The sequence below is a fragment of the Megascapheus bottae genome, chromosome 10 (genome assembly GCF_031878675.1).
Source record: "Megascapheus bottae isolate mThoBot1 chromosome 10, mThoBot2.hap1, whole genome shotgun sequence".
NCBI classification, from domain to species: Eukaryota; Metazoa; Chordata; class Mammalia; order Rodentia; family Geomyidae; genus Megascapheus; species Megascapheus bottae.
The window spans coordinates 50,743,765-50,756,261 of NC_143518.1; the positions used below are offsets into that span (position 1 = coordinate 50,743,765).

The following is a 12,497-nucleotide window of genomic DNA, read 5'->3' on the forward strand; positions in this document are numbered from 1 at the left end:
TCAGTGCAGCCTAAGGTGGAGTAACTGTAACTACCAACACTTGATTCAAGAACTGAATGTATACAATAATTTCACTTGAAATCTTCTAAGCTTTGAAATCCCTTACTTGCAGATGCAACAGTTCAACATCACTCTTTTGCCCATACATTCATTCCTAGTACTTAAAGTAGGAGCTGTTCTACGATCCCACAGCTTCACCTGAAGGCTTCTCATCGAGGCTGTTTGGTTTCCAACAACTGATTTCAAAAAATTTAGATTTTAATTTCAGAAAATGCTTTGAAGCAAACTTTGAGAAAAAAATAATTGTAAAGTATGTTTCATGAAGTATTTCTTAAAGGCATTTCTAGAGTTAAGAATTTTTTTTCACATCCTTCTACTTACCAATAATTACCTACCTATTGGTGTGTGTATGTGTGTGTGTGTGGTGGGGGGAGTTGTTAGCATCCAATAAGATTGTGTATGTGCAAAGAAGCTTTGTAGTCTACAAAGTGCTGAAAAAATGCAAAGTGGCATTTCAGTAAACAGTTTAAGTGCCCAATATGACTGATTTACTTCAAGCACATAGCTACAGTAAGAACAGAATAAAAACAACAAAAAAGCATTGCTTACACCTATTATGATGTAAGCTGATGAGAACCACAGAAAGAGTCAAGCTACTACAGTGCAGAAAGCTTGGATAAGAGGAGGAAATATAACCCAGGTTAAGGACAGGTAATACGCTTTAAAGGAAACATTAAACACCACTATCAGCTTCTTGGCTTTCGATTGATCAGATTATCAGAGAGGAGATATAAGAAAGCAAAAGATAAGGGTACTTGGAGAACAGGGTGTATAGGAAAGTTGGACCTCTATAACCTGGCTAAGAGAGTGCTCTGGGGCCCAGAAATCAATTGACTATAGAGGGTCAACAACAATCTGCCAGTGCTGAGGAATTTCCTAGAACTGAGGTCCAAAGGACCTCAGCCACCTGAGTAGTAGGTTTATATTCCTGAGCCACCAGCCCTGGGCTAGAGGGATTCTCTGATGTCTCAGCTGAACCATGAGGGATGAATTTGATTAACTAGACACAGAAAGGAAAAGTATGAGCTTGTAAGTACAAAGTTAATACATTCTTTCCCTAGTGTGGCCAGGACAATGAGAGACAGAGCCAGGAGTCAGGGGAGAAGAAAGGAGAAAGCGACGAGAGAAGAAACCAGAGAAAGTAATATCCTCTAGAAACTTCCTTTCACTCAGTGAACTGTTTTTTCTGCCAGCGGCTTCGTAGAGAGCCACGGCAGCGTGTATCAGGAATGGAGCTGTGGAGCTAGAAAACTGGGACTGAGTAGTCTCACTTCATCAAGGCCAAAATTGCTTAATCACCCGATTTGTAAAATGTAATAACGGGATCCTAACAAAGTTGTTATGAAGATTAAAAGAGTGAATACACATAAAGTACTGAGAAAGTGCCCTGGAATGTTCAGTGGTCAGTGCCAATGATTCTTACTATTTTAGCCTAACAGAAAGAACTGTTATTCATCAGTTTTGTTTATTTGGGCAGTTCTTTGTCATGGCCTATGTCATGTAATAACATGTCTTTCTTTCAGTTCTTATGTTAGGAAAACAAAAATTTAAATCAGAACCTTTTTTATTCAGGGGCATACTTTGTGATTTTTATAGATTCTATAATTTTAGTCTTGAGAGGGAGCAATAGCTGGGTGCCAGTTTACACCGGATCCTAGCTACACAAGAGGCTGAGATCTGAGGATTGAGATTCAAAGTCAACTTGGGAGGAAAAGTCTGTAAATTTTTTTTTTTTTTGGTGGGTCTTGGGAATTAAACTCAGCCTGGGCGCTGACCCTGAGCTCTTCACCTCAAGGCTACTGCCCTGCTCTTGAGCCAAGCTCCACTTCCCGTTTTTTAGAGGTTAACTGGGAGATAATACTCTCAGGTCCTTTTGTGCCCGGGCTGGCTTCGAACCTTGATCCTCAGATCTCAGCCTCCTGAATAGCTAGGATTACAAGCATGAGTTAAAAAAAAAAGCCGGAGATAGAGCTGTGTTCAAGCAGTAGAATGCCAGTTTGAGTAAAAAAGCTCAGAAAGCTGGTCACTGGTAGTTCACACCTATAATCCTAGAGACTCAGGAGGCTGAGATCTGAGGAGGGTGGTCTAAAGTCAGGCTGGGCGAAAAAGTCCTTGTGAGACTCTTATATTCAATTAACCACTCAAAAATAAGAAGTGGAGCTGTGGCTCAAAGTGGTAGAATGTTAACCTTGAGCACAAAAGCTCAGGATCAGTGAATGCCCAGACCTTGATTTTAAACCTTATAACCAGCACCAAAAAAAAGGGGGGGTGGTGGTGACAAAGGACATTGGGCATTATCTGAACAGGACAGAGGTATGAAAAAGACAGGCTTGTTTCCTTCACAGTATTGTGAAGGATCAATCCTGTCCATAAAGATTACTGATATCTTATCTAAAAGATTATAGATACCTTATCTAAAAGATTTTAAGGTAACAAGTCCATTATATATATAAAATAATTTCTGTTGGTGATAGAGAAGAAAATGATCTATCTATCTATCTATCAATGGATCTATCTGTTTTGCTTTGAGGATAAAGTTGACACAAATCAGAATGCCTGTTTATTTGGGGTTGCTTATGTGATGTGGTTGGGACCGGCAGGTTGGCTTTCCCCCTAGAGAAACAGTTCAATGGAATGTCAGTGCTTTCAGTGCCCAAACAAGCACAAGTAGGTAAAATACTATTGTAATTGCCACTAGGAAAAAGAGAGGGCCCAGGGAGGCTTCTTCTGCCCAAGGGAGCCCTTTCCTGATTCTAATCTAATCTGCTGTGTATGTGTGGACTAGATGGGTCCTTTCCAGGTATTGTGGTTAGATTGTTTACAAATGTTTGGTGACTCCAGGAAATGTGAGAAGTCCTAGTTTTCTTTCAAAGGATCATCAAAGATGTGGGCTTTGGAAACAAACAGTAAGACCTGTGGTCTATTCCTTTTTGTTTCCCCATTAGGGATGTTCAAGAAGGTTATAAAGTTTTGGACTTTAAGTTTATATTTTGAAAGGATGGCTTTAAGGTACTAGGATTGCAGACTAGAAGCATGTAGTCATTGAAAAAGGTCCTTGCTTTCTACAGGTCTGTTCACCTGACTATCCAAATCCCCGTTTCAGTCATTCACAGCATTCCCCATCCACCTGCAAGCAGTACAGTCGGAATAAAACACAGACAAATCTTAGCAGACTAAGTGATTAAGGGGTTATCATGGTAAGAGGGAAAAAAGAAACTTTTAAGTAAGAGGAAAGTGTTTTATGTAAGTTGAAAAAGGAAACACTCTGTAGCTAAAATAAACTTTAAAATACATGAACGGGACACAGTGCAAAAGCCTTGTGCTTTTAAGCAAGAGACTCTGAGATCAAACCTAGCATGTCTCATTTAGGCAACTGACTAATTAAACTGTCTACCTAGTACTGTGAGGTGTGCTTATGCTTTGCTAATAAATCATTCTTTACTGTTTAAAAACCAAGTATAAGAAATAAATAAGCATCATCTGAAATACTTCCTTGAAGAAATAGCCCACAAATAATTTCTCTTGCATTATATAATAGATGCTAAATTGTCTTAAGCTAAATCCACTGCTGTGGTTAGAAAGTTAAGAAAACCAACTCCTCTCTACATCTTTGGCATGAAACTAAGGCATATCTGCACCAGGAATATAATATGTTATATTATTTGCTGAGTTCTCAGAAAAATCTAACCGTGGACTGGGATTTATCAGCAGTGAGACCCTGGGTTCAGCTCCTAGCAAGTGCCTTTCATCCAAAAAGAACAAAAAGTCCAACAAGGTTGTGGCTAGTCAGTTGAACATGTGAAATGGTGATGATCAGAGCTTTCACGATGCCTGAACAGGGTGAATAAGGAGCAAGGGAAAAGTCAGGAATCTGCAGAGTAAAACTAGAAAGATAATTTTGTAGTTGAATTGTGCCACCTCAATTCCTACATTGGAGCCCTACCCCCTACCTGTTTGGAATGAGATATTTGGTCCTTTATATAAATCATTAAGTAAAAATGCAGTCTCAAACATGGTCCCTGATCCAATCGGATCGGTGTCCTTATGAGAGAAAAAGCTGGAGAGAGCAAGCAGACAAGTGCATACACAGTAAGATGACCCAGTAAGAAGACTGGCAATTCTAAGCCAGGGCAACATACCTTGCCCACACCTTAATCTTTGATTTTGGCCTCCAAAACTGTGAGGAAACTGGTTTCTGCTGTTCAAGTACCTAGTCTGGGGCATTTTGTTTAACAACCCTGGCAGATTAATACAAAGGAGACAGATATGATCAAATGATTTAAAAAAATTATAAAAGGTTGTGATTATCTTAGTATACAAGTAGATTGAGGTTTTTTTGTTTGTTTTTCAAATTATGGCCAGGTGTAATGGCTCGCGCCTGTAATCCTAGCTATTCAGGAGACTGAGATCTGAGGATCAAGGTTCAAAGCCAGCCTGAGCACTAAAGTCTGTGAGACTTTTATCCTTAAGTAACCATTAGAAAATGGGAAGTGGTCCTGTTCCTCAAGGGGTAGGGCAGAAGTTTTGAGCTGAAGAGCTCGGGGACAATGCCCAAGCCCAGAGGTCAAGCCCCATAACAACAACAAAAAAGGGCAAATTATGTACACTTTCTACATCAGAATCACCTAGGATACCTTTTTAAAAAGCAAGTTCCCAAGCACGCTGGAGAGAATCTGGCTGTCTGTTGGGATAGATACCCAAGTGATGTGTTTTGTATTCTCAGGCCTGAGGTATATTGCTAAAGGTATTGCTTACTCTTTGGCTCTTTTCTGTGTTTGGATACTGGGTGTTAATTCAAATGTTTGGTGGATCTGGTGCTCTGGCAGATGCTTTGCCATGCAAGAACCAATAATGATTCCCTTAGCAGGTTATTTCTCTCCAGGTATCAGCAGGTGTTTATCCAGCATGTGAGAAAGCTGATGGGCTGGAACACATGGAGTCCTCAGGGGGATTTACTTTCATTTCTGGGAAGAAATATGTGCCTCACTTATCTTACTTAAGAATATAACGAACATAGTTTAAACAATAATCTTCTGCACAAATCTTATTTCTCTAATTTGGTTTATTTAAAGGTCCTAAAACCTCGGCACATACATAAAGTATGAGTATAAGAAATAGAATGGGCATACATAACAACTATGGTTATGAATCAGTCTGGTTTCTTTGGACAGTTCTTTGTCATGGCCTATGCCTTCCATTTTGGTGTGTGGGGTAATGATGCTGGATTGAACCCAGGACATTGCACATTCTAGGCAAGAGCTCCACCAATGATCTACATTCCTGTCCAATGCCTTCTTATGGCCTATGCAGTTAAAATAGAATAGTAAAATACAGTTATAAAAGGCTATTAGGAAATGGAAAGGAATCTAGCATGTGTCACAAAGGCTCTATGCTTTCATTTATTTCTTCACCACTAACAGAAAATATTCTTTCACATGCATAAGACAAAGTTTCTTCCCTTCACCTGTGGACCAAAGAGGAACTCAAGAGAGAGGGAGAGAAAAGGGAGAGAGAGAAGGGAGACAGGGAATAGTTTCTGTTTGGAGAATCTCGGTGATGAAATTTTTCTTTTGTTGTTTTGAGACAGGGTGTCACAACGCATCCAGGGCTGGCCTGGAACTCCTTAAGCAACCAGACTGGCCTTGAACTCTAATTTCTCCTGCTTCATTCTCTTGAGTACTGAGATTGTAGTGCTATGCCCTCAGTCTGGGCTTGAACATTTTCAGAGTAGACAGAAGAGAAGGCACTTATTCAAATATGACCGTTCCTAGTTGCAAGTAAAAACTGTGCTATTTACAAATGTTATTAAGGGGCATAAGGTTTTATACATATCTTTTGTTGTTTTGTTTTTGGAAACACAAGTTTAGGCTTTTCTTTTTCTATTTTCCCATTGATAGCTTTTAAGCCATAACGCAGCTACACTAACTCTGGGGGTGACCAGGCCTGTCTGAATTCCCAGGACTACGGTTTTGTTTTTGTATTTTTCTCAGCACTTATTCAGTGTCGGGCAATCGACTTGGTGTTTCAGTCTCAACCACATTTCAGTTTCTCTGTGTACCCCACTGAGTTCCCACTGTATTCCTGCGGGCAGGGGTTGGGGGCGGCTGGGAAACTGGAATTGTCATTTATGTTCCAGGTGTTTTCCAGAACAAGCATTCTGGCATTTAGGAAGAATGGATTTAAAACTCTAGCCTTCGTACCCCGGGGAGGCGGGGGAGCTGTGCCCTGGGCACGACTGGCTTTCACTGGGAAGGGAAAAGGGACATTAGGTCTTCGGGAAGAAAGCGACCAAGTTTGGGGCGGGGAAGGGGTCCTAACAATGAAAGGCGGCCGCGTGAGCCGCCGAGGGCTCCGGGCTGGGGCGGTGGAACCCCTCGAGGGGCGAGAGGGGCACCCCCAGACCTTTCCGGCCCGCGCTCCGCCGGGCTCTGGGCGCCGCGAGGTCCCGGCCTAGCGGGCCCCGTGGCTCCGGGGGGCCCGACCCGCCAATCGGCGGGGACGGCCGCGCCTTCTGTAGGGGGCGCTCTGGGGGCGCAGTCCCGACTCCCGCCGCTTCCTCCCGCCGCCCCTCCCCGCCAGCGCCCGGGAACGAACGCAGCCCAGCCCGGGGGACCGAGCCTCGGAGCCGCCGGGGCCGGGCGGACCGCGGCCGCCGTCTCCTTCCGCCGGCCATGCATTCTTCCGGCTCCTCAGATTCCCGCGGCGCGGGCCGGGCCCCAGCCAGCCCGAGGTAACCCGGGGAGCGGCGGGGCGCAGGCCCCGGGGAGGGGGCGGGGAAGGGGTGTCGCCCGGCACGGGACGAGGGCGCGGTAGGCCCCGGGGAGGAGGCGGGAGTGCGGGGCAGCCGCCCTCCTCCTCCTCTCCCCCCTCCTCCGCCTCCTCGGGGCCCGCCCCGGTGACAGGTCCGGCCTCTCAGTCCTCGCCGTCCCTCTGTCCGCAGGCAGCCGCGAGGGGAGTAGGGCGCCCGCGCGCGCCCGCTCGCGCCGCGCGCCTCGGGCCGTCTCGGCCGCCGCCGCGTCCATGACCGCGACTCCTTGGCCGGGGACACCCGCCGCCGCCGCCGCTGCCGCCGTCGCCGCCGCCCCGCCCCGCGCCCCGAGCCGCCGGCCCCGGGTCCCGCTCGCCCCCGCGCCCGCTGAGGTGAGCCTGGAGCGCGGGCCGCGCCCGCCCGCCGCCGCCGACCCGGTCCTCAGCCTCATCCGCCCAAACCGCTGCGTCCCCCCCCCCCCCCCGCACGGCCGGCGTCCCGCTCCCCGGCTGCCTCCGCATCCCTCGGTTCCCGGCTCCCCGGGCGGTCCCGCCGGGCGTCTTCCCCTCGCCCCGCGCCCCGGGGCTTCGACCCCCGCCCCCCCTGCTCCCTTCCCCCTCCTCCCGCTTTTCGCCCCCTCGGCCGGCTCTCCTCCTCCACCTTCCCCTGCTCCATCCTAGGCCCCTTTCCGGTTATAATTGAGGGAGAGAAAAAGATAAAGGGGAAAGGAAACAAAAATCGGCCCCGTCTCCCCGCTACCCACCCCGCTCCCGGCTGCCAGTGAGGCACTGGCGGATGCCGGAGAGCCTGGAAAAGCACGAAGCCATGTGCGGGAGCCGGGGCCAGGGTCCCCGGGCTCGTCACTCGGGGCTCGCCCGGGGCGTCTGGAGCCGGAGGCTCTGCGGCTTCCTCCGAAAAGCCCCGAGGGACCGCCGCGGTGAGACGCGGTGCGGCGGAGGCCGCCGGCGGGGCGTGGGGATGGAGTCCTCGCTCGTCCGAGCGACCGCCCGCGTCCCCGCCGACAGCTCCCTTGACCTTGCGCGGCCGCTCCCCCCCTCCCCGCTCTCTGCCCCTCTGGAATTGCCCGGACACTGGCACCCAAGAAGCCCCAGACCCTCGCGGGGGTTCCCCCGCGAGTGTGTGCGCGTGTGCGACTCTTCCTAGATGCGTGCCATCCATGTTCCTTTTTAAAATGAATTTTCTTTTCACCCCCACCCCCACCAGAAAGACAGGATGGACTCCCAAGTGAGAATGGCCGTGACTCTGGACGAAGTTCCCTGGCTGGGCTGGATGTGGGTGAAAGCCCTGATGAGATTTGCCTTCATGGTCGCCAACAACCTGGTGGCTATCCCATCCTACATCTGCTATGTGATTATTCTGCAGCCCCTTCGGGTGCTGGACAGCAAGCGGTTCTGGCATATAGAGGGAATCATGTATAAATGGCTTTTAGGAATGGTGGCCTCCTGGGGATGGCATGCTGGATACACAGGTAAGAGCAGAAAGTGCTTTCGTGGAATGCATATGGGAAAAAAAGAACAAGACCGCGATGTTATGTTTAAAGTCCAGAGCCATGGCTGACGATACCTTATGCTTTGAGTTCAAGGTGCTTTTATGCGTTCAGTATTGAACAAGTAAATAGAAGACAGTGCCTGTGCTCTCTGGTTTCTCAATGAGGAAACATGATGTTCTCAGAAGTGTAATTTCATAATTAAGTATTGATAAGTTCCTCGAATTTTTTATGTGATTGACATTCATTTATTAAAACTGGTCTGTAAAAGCTCCCAGAAGGAGTGAGATATATAGCATTTATAGAGATATAAGATGGTCCATAAACGTTGGACTGCTAGTCCATAAACACTGGGAATTGAGAAAGGCATCTGGGCTCTGCTTGTGCTAACACATTGTAATACGTGCTTTAAAAAAATCGAATGTAATATTGTACCGTGTTGACATTTTAAGCCAAACCAGAAAAAAAAAAAGGATCTTTTCTGTTAGGCATGCTTCCTTTGTGCTCTAGCATCTATATTTTATCCCACTTGAGAGTATTAAATTATAAAAATTATCTGTGTTAAGACAACTTATTTCTTGAAATCTTTATGGAGATTTCTGTTTAAATTGCATTTTAGGGAGCAGGAGTAGAACTGTTCTGAAGTGGATTTTTTTATAAAACTAAATGAGAAGTAGATTTGTCAACCTCTGTAAATCCTCTCTGAGAGCTTCTGCTTTCACCTTGGCAATACCATTCCCTTTATTGTATTTACTTGATATTTTTCTCTAACAATTAGGATAATGAAGAAAGGTGTGAGTTATGCAGCACCTGTCAGACCTGAAGGTTTTACCCACAGGAATGTATAACTGATAGGCAGATTGCTTAGTGACCATAGTCTGCAGTTCATAGCGTGGAAAAGTGAGGAGGGTCAGGCTTCATGCAGTTCTCCATTTTAAATCCTGCCTTCCTCTTTCTTGCCCAAGCTGCAATTGCAGATTTTGTCCATACCCAGGAGAAAAGGACTGACAGCACACAGCTTTTATTCTGGCAGGCTCTTGCTATGTCAGAATTTTCTCAGATGCTTCACATGAAGCTTTCTCCCCTTTCCCTCTCCTTTTCAGCTGTGTTGTGGACTCTGCAAGCACTGAAGCCTTTAGGATACATTGCTTTCTTATCATTGTCTTGAGATTCTAATGCTCTTGGAAATAGTAGGTGATTTCTAGACCTTTTTAGGACTTTATGGTACCAGTAGCAGTGATAGAAGAGGGAGTGGGGGGAAAAGGAAAGTTCTAGTCTATGCTGTGCTGCTGAATTCTTACCTGACTCATGCTGCTGTCTTAAGAGTGGCTTTGCTTGATATAGTTTGTCAGATATGCTATGCAAAATGTGATGGCCCTCTTCTTTATACAACTTTCTTAAATTTGCTTCTTCCATTTGAAGTCAGTCTTTTTATTTATTTATTTATTTTACCAGTGCTAGGCTTGAGCTCAGGGCCTGAGCACTGTCTTTGGACTTTCTCAAGGCTAGAGCTCTACCACTTGAGCCGCAGCACCACTTCTGGCTTTTTCTATGTATGTGGTACCCAGGAATTGAACCCTGGTTTTGGAGCATGCAAGGCAAGCACTCTACCACTAGGCCAAACTCCCAGCCCCTTGAAGTCAGTCTTTTTAGAAACTGATTCTAAGTGTTTATTCTTTTTACATGATGCAGTTACTGGTGTTTAAGTTTATGTGTATGATATATCTATATATGAGTCAGTGTTTATATATATGATATATTTATGTATTATTGATAGAACAAATTAATTTGTAATTGACTTTGAGATTATGAAGAATGCAGTGCTGCTGGTTGAAGTTAGTTACCTTTTGCCCCAGCACAGCTGCAATGTCTTTTTAAGCGTATTTCCATGGGGTGTCTTTTCCTTTGCTAACCACAGAATGGCGACTTTACCCTGCCCCCCCCCCACTTGCTGGGGAAGTGCTCTTGGTATAATCTATATATTTGAGTCTCTCTGAAGCTTCTACAGTTCTTCAGGCTACTGTATTTTGACAATTAGATCAGTTTCTTATTCAAATATAGAGTACTTTAATGCATATATGATAAGTGGTTTTCTAATAAGCAGAATAGTTGATGCTAGAGAGTCTGGTCATCATCTAATCAAAAAGAGACCAAAAGAATGGAGGGATGAAATTTGTTGGAAAGTCATAACCAGGTGTAAAGAAGCCAGCCTACTCAAGAGTCGATAAACAAGTATACCCATAAGAAGTATGTCGGTGGTTACAAGCAGCCTTTCTTTGACCTATGTGCTTAATTTCTTCCTTTAGTTTGTGGAAGGTGGTGCATTTAATTTTTGTTCTTGTTGTTGCTAAGGCTTTTCTTTCCCTAACCCCAGTTTTCACAGATGGAAAATTAAACATTCCAAAGGAATTCTGCACAGCAGAATTAGTATGTCCATGTTTTAGAATAAAAATTTTATTGAGGAACCACTTATGAGAAGCCTTAAAATAGCAGTTAAGAAACTGAAAATTGAACATTTGTTTAGAATATCAAACTTTATATTGTGCCATTTCAAAATGTATAAGACTTAGCTGTGCTGATATAGACTTAGGGTGATTATCTAATCTCCATTGATTGCCCTGTATGATAGCTACTAATTGAATGCGATTATTTAAACTTAAATGAATTGAAATATAAAACTGAAATTCAGTGACACCAGCTACATTTAAAATGCTCAGAACTTGGAGGTGTACTGTTGGCCACTTAGTGGACAGTGCAGATACGGAACAATTGTATCATCACTTGTATCACCCCACTTGACGGAGCTAATAAGCAGTAATTAGGACTTTTCCCCTTAGGTCATTATATTTTATCTTTAAAAAGAACATTTGTCTCTAGTTCTAAACAGAGTTCTGGACCAGAGGTGCAACTTAGTGGTAAAGCATTTGTCTGGCATGCCTAGGTTTGGTCCCAGCATTGCAAATAACTCCTTTTGATATACAGGAAGATTTATTAAAGTTCTGCAGAATCGCTCCTTAATTTGAGACACACATTACAAAAACATTATGAGGAATGTAGAGGTCAGCAAGCCCAAGAAGTTAAATGAACTTTCTTGTATTTAGTTTGCATTCACAAGAGCTTGAGACTCAAAGATGAAAAAGGGATTTTCCTGGTCTTTCTGTCTTTGCTTAACTAATAATGAACTTCTGCATGTTTTATTTGGATCAGAGGTTAACCAGTACATCCCTCCCACCAGTTTAAGTGAAGGTTGGGGAATTTCAGAGATTTTGCACAAAATGTACTTATTTAAAATTGTTTGAGAATTTTTCATTTGTTTTAATAAACTCATTGTCCTTTAAGCACATTTGATTAAAATCTGTAAATAAAACAGTTTAAAGATTATCATTGTAAGTAGAAGCTGCAAGATGTCTGTATTGAATTGAATCTTTTGGGTCAGAGTCTGTCTGGTAGGGAATTGAGGGGTGCCTGGGGAATTGCTGTCAAGCTGGTTTTGCTTAGCAAATGCTCTTTCACTTAGATTGGGTATTTGCTTGGGGTGGCTTTAGGGTAAGCTGATGCAGATTAGTTTTAGCTTCCTCCCACTCCCCTGCTGTGGTGGCTGTATGTTTGTCTTCTTGTTTTATTTGATTTTGTGGATTATTTTAGTAGTGCTCTACTTTTTTTCTGTGGCATAGAAATTTGTTATGTACAAAAAAAATTACTGCTTAGGAATTATACTTTATCTTGAACTCCTAGAGAAAGTTTGAAAGGTGCACCTTTTAGAGAAGTTTTTTCTTTTTTCTTTTTTTTGCCAGTCCTGGGCTTGAGCTCAGGGCCTGAGCACTGTCCTTGGACTTTCTCAAGGCTAGAGGTCTACCACTTGAGCCTCAACACCACTTCCGGCTTTTTTCTATGTATGTGGTACCGAGGAATTGAACCCGGGTCTTCATGCATGCTAGGCAAGCACTTTAACCACTAGGCCAAACTCCCGGCCCTAGAGAAGTTTTTTCTGTCTTGGAGCCACAAAACTAGCTTAGTATGTCAAGATAGAGATATATATATATATATTTTTTTTTTTTTTTTTAAGGGAAATTGAATAGAATTTAAAAAAACACCAGAAACATCTATATCTGAACTAAGTGATGTTTCAGGTAGTATTTTTTATTATGAGTGCACTGAAAGGCACTGTTGTAGTGGAGCTAA

At 44.3% G+C, this 12,497-nt stretch overlaps 1 protein-coding gene across 7 annotated transcripts in view; it reads left to right on the forward strand.

The window, feature by feature from the left end:
- The first annotated feature begins 7,000 nt into the window (after positions 1–7,000).
- Positions 7,001–12,497, forward strand: part of LOC150058425 (acyl-CoA:lysophosphatidylglycerol acyltransferase 1) — a 72,566-nt gene continuing 67,069 nt past the window's right edge. For 3 of the 7 annotated variants that reach the window (XM_090341239.1, XM_090341241.1, XM_090341242.1), the window contains exons 1-2: positions 7,001–7,200; positions 8,033–8,297. In XM_090341239.1, coding sequence (XP_090197365.1) covers positions 7,081–7,200; positions 8,033–8,297 — 385 coding nt within the window. In that variant the 5' untranslated portion in view covers positions 7,001–7,080. Of the gene's footprint in view, positions 7,201–7,725; positions 7,746–8,032; positions 8,298–12,497 lie in introns of those variants that run through there. The other 4 variants (XR_016536883.1, XM_090341243.1, XM_090341238.1 and 1 more) reach the window with 3 other exon arrangements.